This window comes from Monopterus albus, unplaced genomic scaffold (genome assembly GCF_001952655.1).
Source record: "Monopterus albus unplaced genomic scaffold, M_albus_1.0 scaffold14.1, whole genome shotgun sequence".
Lineage (NCBI taxonomy): Eukaryota > Metazoa > Chordata > Actinopteri > Synbranchiformes > Synbranchidae > Monopterus > Monopterus albus.
In genome coordinates, this window is record NW_018127894.1 from 869,541 (window position 1) to 891,469 (window position 21,929).

Here is a 21,929-nt window from a genome sequence, read left to right on the forward strand (position 1 = left end):
CTGCTGACTTGTACCAGTCTGTTTCCTGTGGCACTCAAAGAACATGCTTAGAGACATTGTTGTGAAAATCAATGTATCGTCCACAGTGCGTCATTCCTGACCAAGACGGTGCCGTGCGGAAATGAACTACACAAATTTCTGATATGGGATACAGCTGGACAAGAAAGAGTGAGCGCATCCACATGCAGTTCTCATTTACTTACTATTAGCTTTATGTTTACACACATGACACCAGTCATTTAAGTTTTTTAAAGTAATTTTCACTACATTTTGCATCAGGAACCTGGCAGTGACACAATCACTTCACTGTCATGACATGGAGTTATTATTGGGTGTGAAATAGAATGATTCACGAGCCTGGTATCATCACCATAATGATTCATTTGATTGGGGGAGGTGGCATGTGTAGTTAAAGCTTTCCAGCTTTGCTTACTGCATGGAAAAACTAGCACAAGTATTTCCTGCTTGTGTATAAAAAAATTATACAAGTACTTTGAAATCTCTGTTTCCAGGGTTTAAAGTTCTCTCTGTCTGAGACGCTGACATTACCTCTGTAAAAACCCAGAGTTTAGTAAGACAGAATGTTTTTGGGCAGTTTATTTGAAGAAATGATGTCACTGGCAGCATGCAACATAAAGATGGTGTGAAGTGTTTGACCACTAGAGGCACTGTAGAGCAACGTTTGAGTGAGAACCCATATTGTTCATATTGCATGTACTGCCACGAGCACAGGGATGATGTGATACACATTTCTGCTGACTGCATTCGGTGGTATTGCAGATCAACAGATGTGGAATGTTGCTTAATTGTAGTAGTGTGCCAGTAAATGAGGTGAAGAAGTCTGCAAGCTGATGTAAATAGTGCCCCCCACCTTACTGATTTTCAATCTGTAACAACAACTGACTTTGGCTCAGCTTCTTTTTTTTTTTTTTTTTTATGTTGGAAGAGATCTAAGGTCGGACGTTGCATGTTTTCCCTGTGCCTGAGGGGGTTCTTTTTTTTTGGGTACTCCAGCTTCGTCCCACAGTCCAAAGACATGCAGCTTAGGTTGACTGGCGACTCTAAATTGCCTGTAGGAGTGAGTGTGTGTGCTTGTCTAAGTGTCAGCCCTGTGACAGACTGACGATCTGTTCAGGGTGGACCCCACCTCTCACCCAGTGTCAGCTGGGATTGGCTCCAGCCACCCATGACCCTATTCAGGCATAGTCTGCTCGTAGTCATTTATTTCACATGTAGATTAGTTTAGCTATATTGGGCAAGAGCTGTTTTAGAAGTAATGTATGTATAACTTTGCTATAGAACTAAAAGTTTGCAGTGATTCATTGATCAAGCTATCTGCTTTAAATGTGTGTGTGTGTGTGTGTGTGTGTTTTTAGTTCCACTCATTAGCTCCTATGTACTACCGGGGATCGGCGGCTGCTGTCATTGTCTATGATATTACTAAACTGGTAAGTATAACAGAGCTCTCATCATGTCTAAATCAGAGGAGTGATAGTAAATTAAACTTGGGTTTGGTCAGTGGTCAAAATGAATAACAGCCTTTTTCTATAACTAATTATTGTTGAAATGTTCTTGAGCAGTGCCCTCCGACCCTAACGGTACCAGTGGATCTGCTCCTTGGCGTTTTTAGAAGTGTGTGTATACGAAGAAGCTGTTTTCACACTAAAAGCTTGATGTAAAATTCAGTTACTTTTCCATCAGTCTGGCATACTTTGCTTCACTAACCTACAAATGTCATTCTTTCCTGGGCTGTTAATGGAAACTTGTCTGAAAACCACAATCTAATGCAATGAATATGTGACACGTGGAGAAAAATGCTGGACACTCTCATAAAGTACTTATATAAGATTTGACCATGATGTGTTTGCGTTGTTCAGGACTCCTTCCAGACACTGAAGAAGTGGGTGAAGGAGCTGAAGGAACATGGTCCAGAGGACATTGTTGTAGCCATAGCAGGGAACAAGAATGATTTAGGAGACATCAGGTGAGCTGCTGGTCGGGGATTTTATGATGTTAAAGCAATATTACACAAATTACTAACTACTAGACAAGAACAGGCTAATTTTTAATAGATCTATGTTTATTATAAAGCACATCGCTTGAACATGAGCTTCTTTTTTATTCAACAGAAATGTAATTTTCTCTTTGTAGCTTCATTATTTGCTCCTAACTCTGGCTCATTTTACTGTATCACTTCTTTTAAGACTCTGCTCAGCGAAGTCTCGCCTTTAGCGAACAAGGTGTCTGTGTTTTTGTAAATAAAGGCTCATTGCTGTGAGCAAAGTAATAGTCAATTCTTGTTTAGCCTGTTATATAGCTCAAGTCTGTTGATCCAAGAAACTGCCTGGCTGTGTTAAGATATACACACCAAGAAGAATATATCTTTTATCTTGTGTCCATAAGAATGTTCAAATATCTCAAACAATCCACAAATAAAGAGTGATTTAACAATCAATATATGTGCCTGTGTTAATTTAGTCATTGCAAAAATGTATAGTTAAGGGCCCAAGCCAATGACTGAACAGTACAAAAACATAAGCTACAAATAAACCCCTAAAAATCATCTTCATCAGAGGAAAAACTAAATCATAAAATGTGGTTGAACCACGCGGTTATAAAATAAATGTGTGGTCATCTTTAATGTTCTTTATTCAATTTGTTACCGTGAGCAGCACCTAGATTTTGGTGTAGATTCACCCAACTCATTTGTAATAACATTTGTGATTGTGTTGCCCACAGTGTTGAATACTGTCCCTCCAGGCCACCGTAAATTCTATCTCATTGATTTCAGTCAGAAGCATAGAAGTGGCTTTGTGCCCAGGCTTCTACTTGGATGTACTTATTTGTTTTTAGTCGCCCTGTGGATGGTGACAGCACTAATATAAGATGGAAACTGTAAAGTTTCTTTCAAGAATTTTACTCAAGTGTCATACAATGGCAGAATGGCACTATTTTGGGACAGTTTCATCTTTTTCATTTATACCTTGCCTAGTCCTCCTCCGTGTATCGTCCTCTTCAGTAGTGATGGCGTGAATGAAGTCACAGAGGAACATTTTGATTTGCCAGGAGACTTTATCTGTGAACTCCATATTTACTTTCATGTCCTTCTCTTTTACAGGGAAGTTCCTATGAAGGAAGCCAAGGAGTTTGCAGAATCAATTGCGGCTATTTTCATTGAGACTAGTGCCAGAAATGCTGTCAATGTAGAGGAGCTCTTTCAGAAAATCAGTAGGTGTCACGTCTTTATATTTTGTCTGTATCACATGTGTCTGTATATGCTGTATTGTTTTGGAAGTTCACAGTAAAGAGGAAGAATACAGCTACTGATGTAAAGCAGGTGATGAAGTAAGTGAAATGTAGTGAGATAAATTATTGAAATACAGTAAGAGTGCTATATTCTTACAGAACGGCAAGAGAAGTGACTGTAAATGTAGTAGGGGCACTCCAGTAATTTAATATTTTACTTCCATAAAGCTTAAAGCAGCAGAGGCGACTATGTCCTGATTTTTGTTTCTAGTATGGGTCAAGTTCCACAAATGCTGGATCCTATATTTCCCATAATGCGATTCAGCATTGTGTTTCATTAGACCTCCCTGCTTCATAGATGCTCACTTCTTATAATCCTGGGTTTCTGTTAAAGATTCCTTCTAGATATGCTTTAAGACATATAAAACCACTCTGCTTGAAGTAATAATTTGTGTATGATAGGTTATGTCCACAAATTGGTGAAATGATATTGTCAATAGTCAATGATTTCTGACCTGCCCTGGGTGTACCCCACCTCTCGCCCAGTGTTGGCTTGGTAGGTTCCAGCAGTATAGATAATGGATGGATGGAATTAGTGAACTGCCCCTCAGCAGATGAATTTGAAATCATAGTGCTGTATCCAACTATTTCTGAAATGTATTTCAAGTAAATAACTGTTACAGTGGTTAGTGCTGGCGTCTCACAGCAGGAAGGTTCTGGTTTTGAGCCCCAGCCGACCCGGGACCTTTCTGTCTAGAGTTTGCATGTTCTCCCTGTGCCTGTGTGGGTTCTCTCTGGGTACTCCAGCTTCCTCCCACAGGCCAAAGACATGCAGCTTAGGTTGACTGGTGACTCTAAATTGCCCGTAGGAGTGGGTGTGTGCGGTTGTCTGTCTTTAAGTGTCAGCCCCGTGATAAACTGGCGACCTGTCCAGGGTGGACCACGCCTCTCGCCCAGTGTCAGCTGGGATTGGCTCCAGCCCCTTGTTAGGATAAGCAGTATAGATAATGGTTGGATGGAAGTTATTGAGGATGTTTTGGTTTTACAGTATGTATTGTAACAAGTAAAGCAGTGGCTCTGGCATTTTTAAATTGCTGTTAGTAATAGACGTAGTAACAGTGCACTACCAAAGAGATTGCAATATTAGCAAAATTCTGATATGGCAGCTCTGTAAATGACCCTGTGGCATGTGTTTAGGTAAACAGATTCCACCCCTGGAAAATGCTGAGGTGGACAGCAACGAGTCCTTTAAACTCACCCAGCAGCCAGCCCCGTCCACCCGGAGATGCTGCTAGTATCAACGGCGGCTGAACAAATGACTTCATTCGGTACCAGGGACTCCACCAGCACAGCACATAGTCCATAATGCACACGGTGTCTTACTCTAAAGAAAGACAAGACAGTAGACAGACAGAGATCAGCTTTCACATGTGGCCAGGTGCAACATGAATGAGAAAAAGCCTGCCAACAATATTACATGGGTCAATGCAATTCATTTGATTGTAGCAGTTTTAAATCTGATGAGGTTAGGAAGCAAAACGTCTTTAGTTTGTTCCCCTCTGGTGTTTTTATGCCTGAATTATATTGGGATTTCTGACTGTGTGCTATGCTACATAGCTCATTATAAAGAGGCAGTTTTATCCCACTATCTATAATAATTTTAACCCAATATCAAGCGATTTAGCTGATGTGTTTTTAAAGCTGGGTTTTGGTTGTTGATGGTTTTCAGTTCAAGAGTCAGCTGCTCTGTAAATTTTCAAGCACTGTGGCTCTTAAATCGCACACTTTTTTTTTCAATGAATGTTTTTTTTTTATATTTTTTTTTAATCAAGTATACACTTTCTCTTCTTTTGGAACTTTTGTTTACAGATTTTTATTAGCATGCTTGAATAAGGTTAAGACCGAACCACAGATGAGTATTCAGTTGTATAGCTCAGATACAGCAGCTTTACATTCCACTTCATCGTGTGCTTTCACACACATTTGCTGTATAAGGGTTTAACTGTGATCCTGCAAACTGAACAGCTTAGAGGCATAAAATCATAATTACAGTAGGACACCCCCTGTTGAAACACTGTGACCAATACAAGCATTGTTTACATAGCGATGTGTTAAAAATGTTTTTTTTACATGCTGACATGTATTGTATGAGATTTCACTACAGGGAATGACTGCATACAACTGCCAAACATGAGAACTGTTTTTACCTGAATAAGGGTTACATTTATCCTGGAAAGAAGAGAAAAGATCTGCATGCATTTTAGTTTAAACATGTCAGTTTCAGAAATGTTGTGTGGTGTATACTAACCAAACTGTAAAAGAACTATGGGAATACAGTCTTACCTTTTGGCTTGAAAAAAAAAAAAAACGGTAATAACAAAACAGTCCAGAGCTCACTTGTGCAAAATTAGATTATGTATTGTGCTTGCTGCTGTTTCTTTGGCAGTAATACCCTTGGATTTGTCCACTTCAGAAATTTATGACACTTTTGCATACTTTGACCACAGTATTTGTTTGGACTAGTATTAGTTACTTTTTAAAATGTTTTTGAAATGTTGAAACAGATGCAGTACTGCATAACTGTAGCACTTAAAGATCTAAAGTTAATTTTGATGGATACAAAACTGTTTCCTATGGTACATTTTTACTTTGTCAGTTAAAATTGTATCCACATCTTTGGGTTAGTGTGGCAGTGTGTAACAGTTTTGTTGTAGAAATATGTTTCGAAACTTGTCTTAATGTGGAGAGGTGCTGTCGAAACCACCTGTGGCCCAGACTCAATGAACAGCATTGGCAGCAGTGCAGAGATATTAGCTTCCAAAAGGTTTTTGAACAGGACTGACCTCTTGATCCAATCAGATAATTTCAGTTATTTCTGCTTGTTCAGTAAGTTTTGTTGCATTTTCATTTATTGTAATTTCATTAAAGGGAGTTTTTCCATCCCACTGTCACCAAGTGCTTGCTCAAGGGGGATTTGTTGGGTTTTTCCCCAATAATAATAATAATAATAATAATAATAATAATAGTAAGGTCTAGACCATACATTGTAAAGTGTCCTGAGACACCCTTTGTTATGCTTTGGTACTATACAAATAAAACTGAATTGAATTGAAAACATCTGAAGAGCTGGACAGAGCATGGTGGAGTGTAGCAGATTGTAGTAGAGCACAGTGGAGCAGGGTGAGGGAGGGCTGGGTGGAGTAGAGTGGATTGATTTGGAGTTTTCATGCTACACTACCTTAAGTTACATACTGTAGCTTTAATGAAGCTCAGTTCTGCTTTTTTCATGTAATCTAATTTTACCAGTACAATTCATTTTCTTAATGAAAAATCACATTTTCTAATTATTGTGGTTTTGCTTATTGGAAAAACATTATATAGTGCGTTCCTCCCAGTACATGATGTCACCTGAGTTTTTCTGAAATTTGAGGTTTCCATGACTAAATACAATGTCTCTTATGTTGTATAATCCATCAGAGGTCTTTACCAAAAGCACATGTTAACCTTATGACTACAGTCTTCCACCATAATGTAATATATTGATTAGCTGAACTTAATGCGACTTTCCAAGTGGACCAGATGTACAGTACACCAAAATTTATCAGCAAATTTATAAAAACATTATAAAACATAGTTTTCAATGCAGTCTGGCTTGATATTACCTCTGTATAAAATACAATGACATACTGGGCAAAAAAATTATATTAGAATTTAAATGTTGCTATTATAATGAGATTTCCAACAGGTACTGTATTTGTTGTCACACAAGTGCCTTATTTATTTTCCTAAACAAATATATGATGTGGCTAAAAAAAAGTGCATACTGCTAGAATACTGCATGAATTACTATTTTAATTCAGTACAAACTGTACACATAAATCATCTTGCAGCCACCCTAATGCACCCAAGTCACGCTTCTTTGTATTTTCTGTAGATCAGATTAATGTCTGTATATTAATCAGTGTAATAAAATAACTGTTCTATTTTCTGTTTTGGTCTTATGTTACCTTTTTCCATGTAAATATAACATCTGTTTTGCAGTATTTATTGGTGACACTGGAACCCTTGTAAAGGATCACAATATAGCCTCTGATTTTATGACACCTCAGACATCTAACTTCAATATTAAAAATGACTAAATTTGGTTTTGGAATATGAAGCCTTTACTCCAGTCACTTCGTGCATTATTTCAAAAGTATGCCAGTTTTATTATAGATATATACTATACTATGTATATGAAATCAAATTTATTAATTCAATATACAGGTAAAATCATAACCATGCTAGGTTGCTAATTTTACCAAAACACGTTAGTTTTTGATGCTAACCCATCAAGAAGGGAAAACGCCACATCTGTATCATATCTTTTGGTTGTTTTTAACACTGTATCTCAAAAAGACAAACCCAGAACCCTGGTTTTTGCTCTTTCTGTTCCAAAGAATGCCACCTCTTCTGTATGGCAACCACGCTCCTGAAAAAATCAAGGCAAGAAAATTTCTAACAAATTTTCAAATAATATTTTATAGATCTAAATAATAGGGGTGGCAGCTGCCCACTTTGACTGGATGGTAATCCAGTCCTGATCATAAGGTTGTTGATACTAAATACAGTTCAAATATTTCGGTAACTATATAGATTAGGGCTGAGGATTCGTGTTATTTTATGTTTCTTTCGGTATGGCTATTACTTTAGGTCCTGAGCCACGAGGGCGCGCAACAGGAATGTGTACTCGACGCGTTCACGTATTTGTACCCACATGCGCGTTCGCACAGCTCAGTCAACATTTGACTCACTAGTGACAGGGGTTCTAGGATTTCCACTTCTCAGTTACTCCCGCTACTGAAACTAAGTGCATTCCCTCAGCAAAAATGTCAAAGTTGGATCAGGTCCTTGTCCTTGACCCTCCTTCCGACCTCAGATTTAAAGGTAAGTGAATGAACATTTCTTAACGTGTGAATTGTCCAACGAGTACTGGTGGAAAATTGCCTTATTACAATCCCTCCAGCGAATTTCACTAGCAGCCAGCTAGCTATCGTCCACCGCCATTTTAAGTTAGCCAGGGACAAAACGGGCCGCTGTCTCCTCGCGCTGTAGTGACGTGGATAGCCGGCGTGGCGTGCTACTTGCCGGCCTGCCATTTATGACAACACCTGGCAAAGTGGTGGCAGCTTCTAGTGCCTGTAAAACGGAGCTGAAATGAGCATATAAGGCAGCATGTTTGCTAATGTCCTCACTTTAGTAACAACGTGAGCCTCTGTGCTGTTGCTAGCAAGCTGTTGTTTCCTTGTGGTTTTGCCTGTTCCCTGAAATGCTTGCTGTTCATAACCCGGACGTTATGTGGAAGGAAATTAACTCTATTCACGTTAAGCTACGAATGAAGCGTCCAAAACGACATACTTCTGACAGACGTTTTGTTATGTCAGACTGCTGAAGTGACTTGTCAGTCGGAATGACAAACTTGGCTAACCGGTGTTAACGTAGTTAAATAATAACAAAACACAATTTTCAGTAAACTGAGCTAATGTTCATTCGTTTCTCCTAACTTCATTAGCTGCATAGGACATACGCAACATGTATCTAATAACAGTATTTACATTCATAGGCAACTAATTCACACATTTGATCAACACTGACCCCTTGTCTGGCAGTGATATAGTTAAGTGATGTGTCAATTAGCCGTTGGCTAACGTCAGCTAGGCTACAGTAGCTTTCTGATGCAAAAGTTGATAGCGAAATAGCTACATTGATGGCTACTCCCCAACAACAAACTGACATGTTTTACGTTTGGCAGACCTATCAACTGTGTCTCATCACTTAAGGCATTCATTCATAGATGTGTTTTTTTTTACACCTATGATTACAGCTGTTGCACTTATTAGTCAAGTGGTCATTACAGGTGATTGAGGTAACAGTAAAACGGAATTATGCTGCTATAATAAGTGCATGTTTTGCTGTAGCCAGTCTTCCAAGGTCCATGGTATTGTAAAACACTTTATCAAGGCCAATTATTAATTTGACCCAAATTTCTTCTCTGCATTTCTGTATTTGTGCCACTTACTGACCTATACTGTTTTATTGTTAATGAATGTGCCACTGTCATGGAACCAAGATTTACTTTGCCATATCCTCTGGAAGATCCTAAGATGGTGATTGTTAGTACTAGGTATGAGTGGACTTGTTTGGTCACCAGTTCAAATACCAAACAAAAGAATATCTTTGGGTGGAGTATAGTCATTGAGATGTTTTTATGATGAGGTGCCATATTGTGAAACTGATTTGTTACACCTGTTTACACAGTTCAGATCCTACACCTGATGATCTTACAGGTTGAGGTGAAGCAAGAAGAGCTCGCATTGATCCCCAAATTTGTAAACACTCTCTTTGCTTTGGAAGACTTGATTTTTTTTTTTCCTTCAAATTTGCAAAAGTTTTTTTTCTCTTCTGTTAGGCAAGTGGCTGCATCATCAGGTGCAGCGTTTATGATGGTGATCTGCAAGATGCACGCAGGTGTCCCAATCACTGATACTGCAAGTGAATGAGGCTGAAAATAAATGAAACTCATCTTGAACTGAGCTGAAATCCAGCTAGTTAAATGTAAAAGTTCATCATACTCGCTAATCTTGTACTAATCAAACTTGCATGCGGTTTGTGCTACAGGTTACTGGTGCTTTAATTATCAATTTCTTAAGTCAGATTGTTGAAAGGCCAACAGAGACATCAGGAACTTCCTTGTTTTACCTGGCTAAAAATTTCTACTTGACTTATTCTGGTCACTAATCATTGACATGGTTGACATTTTATCCTAGGAGAATAAAGTTTTAAACTTGTATACTGTATTTAATGCAAGGCTAATTCAGTGTCCTGACAAAGGTGGTTTTGATACTGATCACCTTTAATTGATAATTGTAACAAGCTGTTCTATTAGATTATACATGCTTTGTTGACAGTGCAAGAAAATAGAACAGCTGGTAGTAATTGCTAATTATTACCAGCTGTTCAGGTTTCTTGCCCTCTCAACAAAACATGTGTAATCTAATCTGAGGCATGAAGAAGAAAATCCCAGTGGCTGAGTCTGGAAATCATTATGGTTTAAATGAAATGTAAATCATAATGCAAATATATTTGTATTTTTTCTAGTAGGATGGTAACTAGCGAGCTTAAAGTTACACCAATGGTAGATCTGCTCTATAATTTTAATAGTCCTGGTTTTTAACCTTTTGCACATGCAGGCCTGAGTCTGAATATAGTGCATAGTGCAAAGTGTTTGGAACTTGGAATACACTTATTTAACCCTGGTATGATTCAGCAGATTGATTTTATCTAAACCAAATTGCTAATTGAAAGAGAAAGGAACATTTAGTTTGGACAGCAACAGAGAGGAAAATTAAATGGATTTTGTACTGCTTTTAAGAAGCAATATGAGGAGAAGGAACATGACCACAGCTCCTTTACTGTCATGGAGACTGAGCTAAATCAGTCTCCATGTATCTGAGAGCTGGTCTGTTTTAGAGCCTCTGCTGGGATTCCTCCAGCAAGCTAGAGGGGGCAGCCCTCCTTTTCTTGGTTAGTATTTTTAGACTAGGACTGGCCTGGGGGACCCTAATTCAGTATAGATGCAATAAGGTGACTGGTAACTGCTGTTTTAGAAAATGTGGCATGTCAAGATGTAGGCAATGGGTGCAGGCTATGTGGGTGTGTATTTAGGTAGGAAGGTAGGTAGGTAGGTAGGTAGGTAGGACTTTATTGATCCCACAGTGGGGAAATTCCTGTGTTCCAGCAGCAAAACACCATAAGAACAAACACTGCACACATATCTTGAGAGAAAAATTCCAAAGTACCTAAAACCAAACAGAATATAGTATATCAGACAATCAAGAACAAGAATGATCCTCCCACAATTAATCCCTGAGAACAAATCAAAATACCTAAGAACAAGAAAAAATATAGTATTCAAGAAATCAAGGACAAGAATATTACTCCCATAATTAATCCCACACTGGGGGAAATACCTGTATTTCAGCGATGAGGATCTCTGAAAAACTACTCAAATACCTAAAACAAGACAATTAGAGAAAACCCAAGGACAAGATTTTACACGTGCATATTTACAATGCATTTTACCCCCAGAATTTGAGTATTACACCCCAGTTGACTATTACATAGTCCCTCATAATTTCACCTATCTTATCACTGCAGTGCTGTATTGTACAGTCTGATGGCTGTGGGGAGGAATAACCTATGGTAATGCTCCTTCTTGCACTGGGGATGTAGCAGTCTTGTGCTGAAAGAACTATTCAGAGCCACCACTGTGTGGTGCAGGGGATGGGAGGGATTATGCATGATGGATGTTAGTTTTACCAGCATCCTTCTGTCTGCCACCTCCTTGATGGAATCCAGAGGGCAGCCCAGGACAGAACCAGCTCTCTTAACCAGATTTTTAAGTCTCTTTCTTTCCCTGTCTGTGCTAGCTCCTGCCCAACCCACAACAACGTAAAAAACTGCAGATGCCACCACAGTGTCATAAAATGTCCAAAGGAGTGTCCCACGCACACATCAAAGGCCCTCAGTCTTCTCAGCAAGTGGAGGCAGCTCTGGCCCTGTCTGTACAGGGCATTTGTGTTTTTGGTCCAATTCAGTTTATTGTTGAGACGGACACCCAGGTATTTAAAGGTGTCCACAATCTCAATATCTGAGCCCTGCAAGCTCACCGATGTGAGTGGTGGTGATTTCTGCTGGAGGTCAATCACCATCTCTTTTGTCTTGCTGGTGTTCAGGACCAGGTGATTTTTCTCGCACCACTCCACAAAGTCAATAACAACCCCCATATATTCCCCCTCATCCCCCCCCGATACACATCCAACAATAGCAGTGTCGTCCGAGAACTTTTGTAGGTGACAGTGGTGGGAGTTGTACTTGAAGTCCAACGTGTAGAGGGTGAACAGAAAGAGGGAAAGCACCGTCCCCTGGGGTGCCCCCATGCTGCAGACTACCACGTCCGGCACACAGTCGCGCAGCCTTACAAACTGAGGTCTGTCTGTGATGTAGTTAATGATCCATTCAGACAGGTGTTGGTCCACACCTGCCCCCGTCAACTTCCCCTTCAGGAGTGACACCTGGATTGTGTTGAAAGCACTGGTGAAGTCAAAGAACGTGACTCTCACAATACTTCCGGGGGACTCCAAGTGAGATAGGGCTCAATTCAGCATGTAGATAATAGCATCATCTACCCCGATGCCAGGTCGATATGCAAACTGCAACGGGTCGAGCGCCGAGCTCACTTGGGCACGGAGGTGGCCGAGGACGGTCCTCTCCATGGTCACGATCTGATGCATACAACTGCTTTCCAGTGTTTAAGTGACTTCAGTCTTTGTTTTGGTGAAGCTCACAGGATGTGAGCAACATTAGTCAACATTGGTGTTGAATGATAAATTGTTTTTTCATCATGATATGCAATAAACACAACAGAAGACTGCCTGAAATGGAATGGATGAGAAAAATAATTTCATTTGCACATGCCAAGCATTCACACTGAACTTGCGAACATATGTTGTCACTGGTGGTCATATTCTGAGTGTAACTTGATCAGTTAAATTGAGCCTCTACCTGCCAACCACTGGCTGCGCACCAGTTATAAAGAGAAGAAGACGCCGCACTGGAAAACACAGTAGGACATGCCACATAGACCTGATATTTGTGCTTTACTGGAAGGGTTTTCTAGCAGTGTGGTCTACTTTTACAAGAGAAAAGACTTCAGTGGTGGTGACTAAGTGGTTGGTTTTGCATGTGTGTGTTGGTTTTGTTTGCCCATCTGCATTAAAGTGTAGCACATAGCCTTCTCCGGCTGTTTCTGGGAGATGCATCCAGGACTCTCTCCTATCCAGTGAGGAGGCAGTCCTGGAGGAAGAACGGAGGAGTAAGGAAAATGGTTGGTGAAGATCTTGTGATGGAAAAAGAACAGCACTTCTGCTGTTTGGAATTATTTGTTACACACAGAGGAACTGTGTACAACATACCAAACAGGTTCACCTGGTGGAAACTCCCCAGGTCACATGTAAGGTAGCAGTGAAAGAAATTTTATAGCTAATATGCACACTTCAATATCTTGTTTATTTATTGCAAGTCATATCATCATTGCAATATTATTGCACGTCACATTTTGCTAGTTACTTCCTTCCACAAGTTTATAATCTTGCAGTAACCATCTTTGTCACCATAACCTTGCAGGAGGCACCTCATATTCTTTATAAAAGCTATACAGAAAGAATTAAGATGCTCGAAGCAGAGAGAGAGAGAGAGCGAGTGTGGACGCGCGCGCACATAGCAATATCAGCTCTGGCAGACACGGTGCCAGGTTTTTCAGGTTTGTAGGAATGTCTCTGACACACCTGTGTTGAAAAACAATGCCCAGTCGTCATCGTAGCTCTACAGTACATGTTAGCAATAGCTGGGTGGAGCCATTCAAATTGGGTCATGTATTGCTTCCTATCTTTCTGAACACCAGATGTGACGGAAGGTTGGTTGTGGGCTTCTTGAACTCCAGTGCTCCTGCCAGGCTGTTAAACATATAGAAAGTAAAAGAGAATATTTGATTTGGAGCAAGTTTATCACCAGGAGTTTGCCTTCAAACACTCAGTAATTTATACATAGCAGTGCTAACCTGAGACAAGTTTCACTAAACCCACGTTTACTATATATAAGAGAGTGAGTGTTGCAGTTAAAACCGGTAGAGCTCATTCATCGCGCCTGTGCTTTGATGTCAGCTAATGATGCATCCTGCGATATGTTTTGTTCCGGGCTCCAGACTAATTGTGCTGATTAAGTTTGGCATTCAGTTGTGTTTTCAACATGTCTCATCAAAGCTGGATGGTGCCGACCATAGTTAAGGAGCTAGCTCTAGCAAGCTCTGTCACAAGATGGAGAGCTATCTATTGATCTCCTGATAAATCACCTGAGTAGGTCAAGACCTTAATGTCCAGTGACAGACATGAAGCAGCAATGTGAAATTGGCTGTCTGGAGAAAAATGTCATTAAGATTGTTTGGCCTATTGTATCTGGAGATGTAGGCAGGTGACCTGAGATCCTGATCTTCATGAATGTCTCATGCTAAGCTTTGCTTTTGTATTTAGTAACTGGGTTGATTTAAATATTTTAAGATAGTTTTAATATTCCATCTAGCTACACTGTTGAAGGAGGACAACTATCTATAATATTAGCATAACCTTTTTAAAGTCCTTTTGAACCTTGGCATCAAGACACTGCAGGCCTGACTGTCTTCCAAGAATGAGGTGTAACTTGAAATAATTAAATTCCTCTTTTTGAAGTTTCACTGTAAACATGTAACGTGCACTCATTTGGCAGTTTATTAAGTATGTTTAGACATTAAAAAAAAGTGCAGTATAAAACAGGCCTGCAAAAATTCCTGCCTCTTTGAGGGCTTTTGTTAACAGTTTAGTTAACTGTATGGTCATCCTGGAGGATGTTGTTTGAACTGTATTATGAAGGAGGATTTATTGTTGGACTGTTGTATTACAGGGTTTTCACATGACCTTAAAATCCAATAATCAGAATTTTAAGTCTTAAAATGTCTTAAACACTATTTTGATAGGCCTTTAGAATGATTGCTAATGTGTAGGTTGATTATTTTACCATTAATAAGTTGACATTACTTCTGTAATGCTGCATTATATTCAGTCGTCATGCTTTTGCAAAATGTTTTGGTGACAGTAGTACTACTGGTTGTAGTTCTTTCTCTCATCAGTTGGTATTTAACACTGTCATAAAACTACAAACGGTATACAGTTTGCATCCCGGTCACAATTTAGTCAGCTAGCACAGTGTGCTGTGTGAGATAAGTGTCTTTTCCATAGGTGGTTGACATCACTGACATTAAAAACTGAGGTGCTGCTGACTTTAGACACTAATCGACAAACACTTAACTGGTTTTTCTTAATATCATTTTGCTACATTGGATATGAAATAGGTATTATGTTGCTTTCAGAGTGGCCTAAAAAGGTCTTAAAAAGTCAAACTTGAATTTACCTTGTAGGAATTCTATATTAGTCTGCATTAGTTTTAGTTAGGTGTACCATACTGTACCAAACTGGCAAATGTGTGTACTTACCCTCTGTTGTCTGGCATTCTGAATTCTCACTGGAAAAATAATGTTTCCCTTGCAGTTTCATTCAGCATCAGATCATTTTAATTTGGGTTTACCTTCAGCCCTGTTTTGATGTTGCTAGTGCAGGATGTACTGCCAGAAAATGTTCTTTCAGCCATTAGCCTAATCAAAATAAAACATGCCTCTTAAAGTAGAAGGCTGCACTGCTTTGTTTTTCATGGTTTTGGAATATGTTTTTAAGAACATCTTGTTGCTTTTTATGTTTTTATTTGTTAGAATAACCAAAGGGAAAACATGTACTCCAAAATACAGAAATAATAATGTGCTTGATTCAGTTGTTCTGTGTCCATCAGGTCCTTTCACAGATGTAGTCACCACCAACCTCAAACTGAAGAACCCTTCTGACAGAAGTGTGTGTTTCAAAGTGAAGACGACGGCACCGCGCAGGTACTGTGTACGGCCAAACAGCGGTGTCATTGATCCTGGAGCGGCCGTCAACATCTCGGGTATGTTCTTCCGGAAACTTTTACAAAAACTTTTATTTAATCAGTTTTTTCTTCTGTAGGCAATCTTGGCCTTAGCCCACATGATTTTGTTTTTGACTTGAGAGAGATGAGGGGAAACTGAGTCAGGTCGTGGTTTGGTCACAGATCAACAACACCACATGCTAAGTTAAAGCTGAGCATCAAGAATCATAATCACAGTAAAGTATGTTGAGTACTCAAAACTTGGACATTTTAGCTTTGTTAATGCGTGAACCCAAAAATAATGACGATGCTGATTTGAGACAAATGTGTACAGATAAGTGCTGGGTAGGGTGCATGGAGGACTTGGGGACATTGCGCCGACTATAGGTGACGGTCACCCACCAGTGCCTCATCAGCGCTCCATAAGCCTACTGTGGGCTTGGTGTGTCAGTGCCCTAAAAAGCTCAAACCACAGTTGTTTTAGTCAGACAAAGATGAACCCAAGGGCTGACCACAACAGTGGCATGACAGAATTATTAGATTTTAACTGTTGCATTTAACCTATAGCATGACAACAGATCCTGTTGAAACTGGATTAGGGCCTGTACAATTAAAAAAAAAAAGAAGCAAGATGGTGATTGTTACATTGCATGAGTAAAATCTTATAATTGCAAAGAGATTTCTGGGTTTTTTTATGCTGAATGTTTTGTCAAACAATGTATTGTGTAACTTTTACCATTCATTTACAGTCATGCTGCAGCCCTTTGACTATGACCCCAATGAGAAAAGTAAACACAAATTCATGGTGCAGACAATTTTTGCTCCGCCACATGTTTCTGACATGGATGCATTGGTAAGTCTTTTTTTTTTTTTCTTCTTCTTCTTGAGTTTACAGAATGTTTTGCAAAGATATTTGAAATGTGTGCAACAATAAGGTTGTTGTAAATGTGCATCATGAAAAATAAGGATGCATCCTTGAATGTGTTGCACTTTGTGAAAGGATTATCTGATGGTGTTACTCAGCTGGTCCTTCCAAGGAAAAAAAAAAATACAGTAGCCATTAGCACAGTTGTTCAAGCATAAGGAATTTTTTATTTTTCCAATTTAGAAATGGCAGGTCAGTTTAAAACTTCTACCTTGAATGTCCCTACATATCCAAACATGGCCTTTCCTGCTACAAAAACACTGTTCACTGCACTTTACTTTAAGTGAGGGTGTCTTGGAGCCCAAACTGCTCAGAATGTGCCTCAGGTAATAAAGAGCAAAATGTACACTCTGTTTTGTATCATTACACTTGTATATATTTAAAACACAAATGACTGTTGTTTTGTAAGAGTTAAGGGCCATGTTCATGCATGATATCGCCTCAGAAATTCCCCCCACTCACACATTTTGACACTTAGGACTCATTGAAATTTTGTCATCTCTGTTATTTGAGAGTACAAGTGTTCCATTATTCATTTTATATTTTAATATTCATTTATAGCTAAAATCAGAATTTGGTCACTGACATTCAGCTGAGCTACTTAACCAGGTGAGAGCCTCAACAACTGGAGATGTTGTTTAGTTGTCCACCAGAGGACAGCAAAGGTTCAGTCAGTCCGTAGAACCTGCACATACCCTGTAGTGGCGTCCATGAAGTGGCTTATCTTGAATGAGGAGCAAAATCCAGGAAGCGGTGAGGAACAACAGAAGAGAGAGAGAGATAGTGGAATCCAGTAAGGTTACTGATTAGTCAGATGGAGTTTGTTCCATGACAGTGCTCAGCCTTATGATGTACCTTTTATTTTATACAACCCTAAAGCAGTTCTGAGCTTTATGAGCTCTTTGAATTATCAATAACTTTGTCACTGACCACAAAACAAATGACTGAGTTGAAGAGCTGACTCTATGGAAATGTGCCATTCTAAAAAATACAGACCTAAAAATGAAAATGTACATTTGTGCCTTGTGTAGGAAAATGGGGTGAAGTTTTTTATTTTTTAAATTTAAGCTGTACATATGGATGTGATGGTCATACATCTACACATGCACTGCATGTGAATAATATGAAGTAGGTTGATGCATGCATGTGTGTGTGGATAAATCCCAGCTGCTAACAGTTTGAAATCATGAATAACATGCCCATTTTTCATATCCACCAGTGGAAAGATGCAAAACCTGATGATCTCATGGATTCCAAGCTGAGATGCGTCTTTGAGCTGCCTTCTGAAAACGATAAAGTGGTAAGAAGTGCTGCCGCACATTAAAAGCAGCTTATTTCTACATAACTTTAACCATAACCTGAAGTTTCATTTTGATGACGAAGGGCTTGTCAAATACTGAACTCTGAAAAATTCCAGATCACCTTAGTTTTTTATATAAGCAATGATATGAGAAAAGTGTATAGTGCTGTGCCAATGGAAACGGTGTGTGTTGTGTGCTTTTTTTTTTGTTTGTTTACTCATGATACATTCAGCTGTTACCTACCAGGCCTTACCTAACACACTGTCATGCTGTGCCATGTAAGTTTTTCACTGGTTGAAATCTGGCAGCCCTGGGTGTGTCAGAAGTCGCACATGGCAATATTAATGTTTTGAGCTCAATGTGTGCTGGATTTCTGGTCATTCAAGTACTAAAACTATTTAAATATTTGATGTCAGATTTTTTTATCTTGTCTGTTTTGATCAAACAGATTTTGGTTTTATGGAAAACATCCACAAAGTAAGGTATTTGTAAAAGAAAAAATATCTACACAGAACAGTGCTTGCTGTATTGCACAGATGTTCAAGAGATCCATCCCTATGTGCAAGTACTGTTGGGAACATGAAGAGAGTGTAGTTTTACTTTTGAGGCATCAAAATGAATAAAGATCAATGAACAGATGCCCACTTGACCCCGTCACAGAGCCGCCACTCCTCTTCTGTAAGACTCACTGTGTCTGTTTTATATGTTTGCACATCTTGATGTTTGCTCTTGTACTTATTTGATAAACATCTACAGTATGCTGTGCTGTACATGCTTTCCATGGGTTGTGGTACAAGGGATAAGAACATCCTTGATTGTCAGCATTCATCTCCAATACTGTAGTTGTACTGTCATTACAAAGCCCTCCATTTACCCATACCATCATGTTGTCCATGCCACAAAACAAAGCCACGTCACACATGACTTCTGGAGGGCTGCATTTCCTCCCCGGTCTCTCTGATCTGGAACTTTGAGCTTCGGGGCCTCGGACAACGCTCCCATTCTTTGGCACAGGCTCCCGTCTAGAGGCTAACCTCTGTGCTTGGCTCAGGGTGTGCTGCATTCCACTTCAGTGGTTCTCTCTGTTCTCTCTCCTTGTCGGGCAGAATGACGTGGAGGCGACCAAAGCAGCCCCAGTGATGAACTCTGTGAAGGGCGACCTAACGGCAGCTGCGGCGCCAGATGATACAGAGATGAAGAAAGTGCAGGAGAAATGCAAGAGGCTGCAAGCTGAGATGAACAAGCTGGTTGAGGAGAACCGGCAATTAAAGGTTAGACATGGTAGCAAATTACATTCATAACCCAATGAAATATCGTGGCTTCATTGTGCTTTTCATGGTAATACATTTTACACAAACTAAAACAAAATGTGAAAATCATTAAGCTGCATTGTAAGAAAATCCACAGCGGGTAAAGATTTCTTTACAGGTTTAGCATGTGCTCCTGTCCACAGAGATGTCAACATCGCCGTGTTGGGATGCATCTAGAAGTACTTGACTTGCATTAAGGTTTTAATGACAGACCTCAGCTAGATGAATTGTGTGTGAAGTAGGGGTTATACAGCTTCCAGTTTTTTAAAGCCATCAGTTCTGTTTTGAAAGTCAAGTCAGCGTTGACTACTCCCCCAATTCAGAAAAGTGCAGCTAGGAGAGCGACAGGACCTGGTTTGATTCGTAATGATCCCATTATCAGGGTCAGTGGAGAACCCTGCCAGCATGTGTCCCTTGTCTGGTGTTTTGTAGTGTTTTCTCGTGAGTCTTCTGAAGCTGCGCAGCTGTATGGATTGCGGTTGTGTTTTCTTTGTCCAGGAACAGGTCAAGATGTGGCCTGTCCACTCTGATTGCAGTGTGTTCTGTGTGGAGATATCCACATACAGTCACATGTTATACCAGGGACTTCACAATTTCTGTTAATAGCAGGTGAATTCAGTTGACATGTACAGTTTTTGCTGTAGAAATACTTGTGAGCTTGTCCTGTACTGTGGTGAATCCTGCTCTGCTGTGAAATCCTTCATTTACTGTCATCTCTTTTACAGGAGGATGGTGTTAGAATGAGAAAGGTGCCTGGCTCAGACCACATGACATCAAACTCCAGTAGCCTCCTCGGACGGGAAGCGACCACTGCCTCCCTGCCCTCCCTCCTCGTTGTCATAGCAGCCATCTTCATTGGATTCTTCCTAGGGAAGTTCATCTTGTAGACTGGGAGATGCATGCCGGCCGTATTCCCCGCCCCGGCTTCGGAATCAGACAGGCCTGGAAGAATCGAGAAGTCTTTCTGTTGACTTTGCCATATCATTGGTAGTGTGGCCTACAGTGAACACATCCGTACAGCATAATTGGAAGGCGTCGCCTTTTTTTTACAGTCTCACACGGTTAGTACACACAGAGTTGAGAAAAGAAAGGCGACACAAAAGCGATTGCTCCCTTTTTTTTGTTTTTGTTTTTTCATTGCTGTATTACACAGGTAATGGTGGGACAATGAAAGATGTATACTAAAGTTGGCAGGTAAGATGCACCTAGAGCAAACCATGGGCAAGATGCAGTCAAGATTCATTTTCCCTCTGTTTTTAATAGGAATTGAATGAAATATTGTCTTGTAAATGTTTTAAATCCTTTTTAAACAAAAAAGGAAAGAACTTCCATCTAAAAGATCTTGCTACCTGTTGCTGGATTGCCTCTGAAGTAAATTTGTTCAGTTCGTAATTTCTACTTTCTTTTCTATATATATATCTATCTGTCTAATCTATCTAATCTATCTATCTATCAAATATTGACTGAACTAAGGTCTCCATTCTTAAATTCCTGTTCCATGGTATTGAGCATTGAAGAAATAAAACTGAACAAATGTGGTTTTGATAGCCATCTTTTCCTCTCTTCAGTGATACACCTTCAGATACTCACTATTTGATTCTATAAAATGAATGTTTGTGTGCCAGGGTTTCTGTCAGAACTGCCAACATTTAGCCTTGAATATGTTTTATTCTCAGCACAAGGAAAAACTGCACAATGTGTTAATGCACTTGACATCTTGGATAATAGTTATTAGCTTTCAGGTATAAGTTGCCTAGAGTCACAAAAATGGAAAATGCTTAATCCCAGGCGTCTGCTTCAAATGAAGTAGGTTCACTTTGGTTGCAGTGTAAAATGTGATTTTACATCCTTTATTCACTGACTGCACAAATCAATCAGGGCGTTTGGGTTTCTATTTGTCTACTTATTACATTTATTTAGGAAAAGGAAAGTTACTTATAAAATGATTTGATCTTGCAAGCACAGGGCCTGTTACTCAGTATTTTTGATATTGTTTTACCAGGGTAGTTTTCTACATTTGTGCCACACTAGACATTGTAGATAATGTTTTATCATTCCAGCCTGATGGGCAAAATATAGAACTTTTACCATGTGTATCTTCCACAAAGCCGAAGGCTGCAATTATTTTATGATGATGTATGATTCATACCAATCCTGGAGGACAGGGTAGCATGACGAAAGGGCATTTTATTTTGTTCCTCCCTACATGCCAGTAAAAAGAGGCAGAATTACATGTTTCATGCTTTTACTGTCTCTATGAAACAAGCTGAATGTTACTGGATACATGATCAGTTTAGATGACCGGTTACTGCTTAAAAATGTTGGAAATCCCCTGTTTCAGGTCAGTATGCCATTTTAATTGCTAAATTTGAATCATATCTATTGAACTTTTTGCTAATTATGCTTAAAAAGTGATTTTTACTTTTGTTGGTGTGTGCACGGCAGATATTTCAACGCTGGACCCGGAGAAAGTTCGGCCGCTGTTCCCACCGCCATCTAGTGCGCATGTGCAGTGGACCCCAGAACGCGGAAGTAACCCCGAAAGAAAAAAGATTGTGGTGT

The 21,929-nt window shown here is 39.6% G+C and overlaps 2 protein-coding genes across 2 annotated transcripts in view; both read left to right on the plus strand.

The window, feature by feature from the left end:
• Positions 1–5,620, plus strand: part of rab31 (RAB31, member RAS oncogene family) — an 8,897-nt gene extending 3,277 nt beyond the window's left edge. Inside the window, exons 3-7 of the mRNA XM_020591314.1 lie at positions 87–168; positions 1,377–1,448; positions 1,878–1,984; positions 3,119–3,228; positions 4,444–5,620. Of these exons, the coding sequence (XP_020446970.1) occupies positions 87–168; positions 1,377–1,448; positions 1,878–1,984; positions 3,119–3,228; positions 4,444–4,541 (469 nt within the window). The 3' untranslated portion in view covers positions 4,542–5,620. The remainder of the gene's footprint in view (positions 1–86; positions 169–1,376; positions 1,449–1,877; positions 1,985–3,118; positions 3,229–4,443) is intronic.
• Positions 5,621–7,982: 2,362 nt separating this feature from the next.
• On the plus strand, positions 7,983–20,447 carry vapal (VAMP (vesicle-associated membrane protein)-associated protein A, like). The gene is made up of 6 exons (XM_020591311.1): positions 7,983–8,172; positions 15,718–15,870; positions 16,581–16,684; positions 17,976–18,056; positions 19,164–19,328; positions 20,093–20,447. Exons 1-6 carry the CDS (start codon positions 8,115–8,117, stop codon positions 20,252–20,254), a joined length of 723 nt encoding a protein of 240 aa, XP_020446967.1. The 5' UTR covers positions 7,983–8,114; the 3' UTR covers positions 20,255–20,447.
• The last annotated feature ends 1,482 nt before the right edge of the window (positions 20,448–21,929 follow it).

What these genes read in the sequence shown, in the direction of transcription:
- vapal (XM_020591311.1), top strand. Translation starts at nt 8,115, where the DNA reads ATGTCAAAGTTGGATCAGGTCCTTGTCCTTGACCCTCCTTCCGACCTC. An exon ending in TTTCTGACATGGATGCATTG is followed by an intron (nt 16,685 to 17,975) that starts GTAAGTCTTTTT and finishes CATATCCACCAG; the next exon opens with TGGAAAGATGCAAAACCTGA. An exon ending in AGGAGAACCGGCAATTAAAG is followed by an intron (nt 19,329 to 20,092) that starts GTTAGACATGGT and finishes TCTCTTTTACAG; the next exon opens with GAGGATGGTGTTAGAATGAG.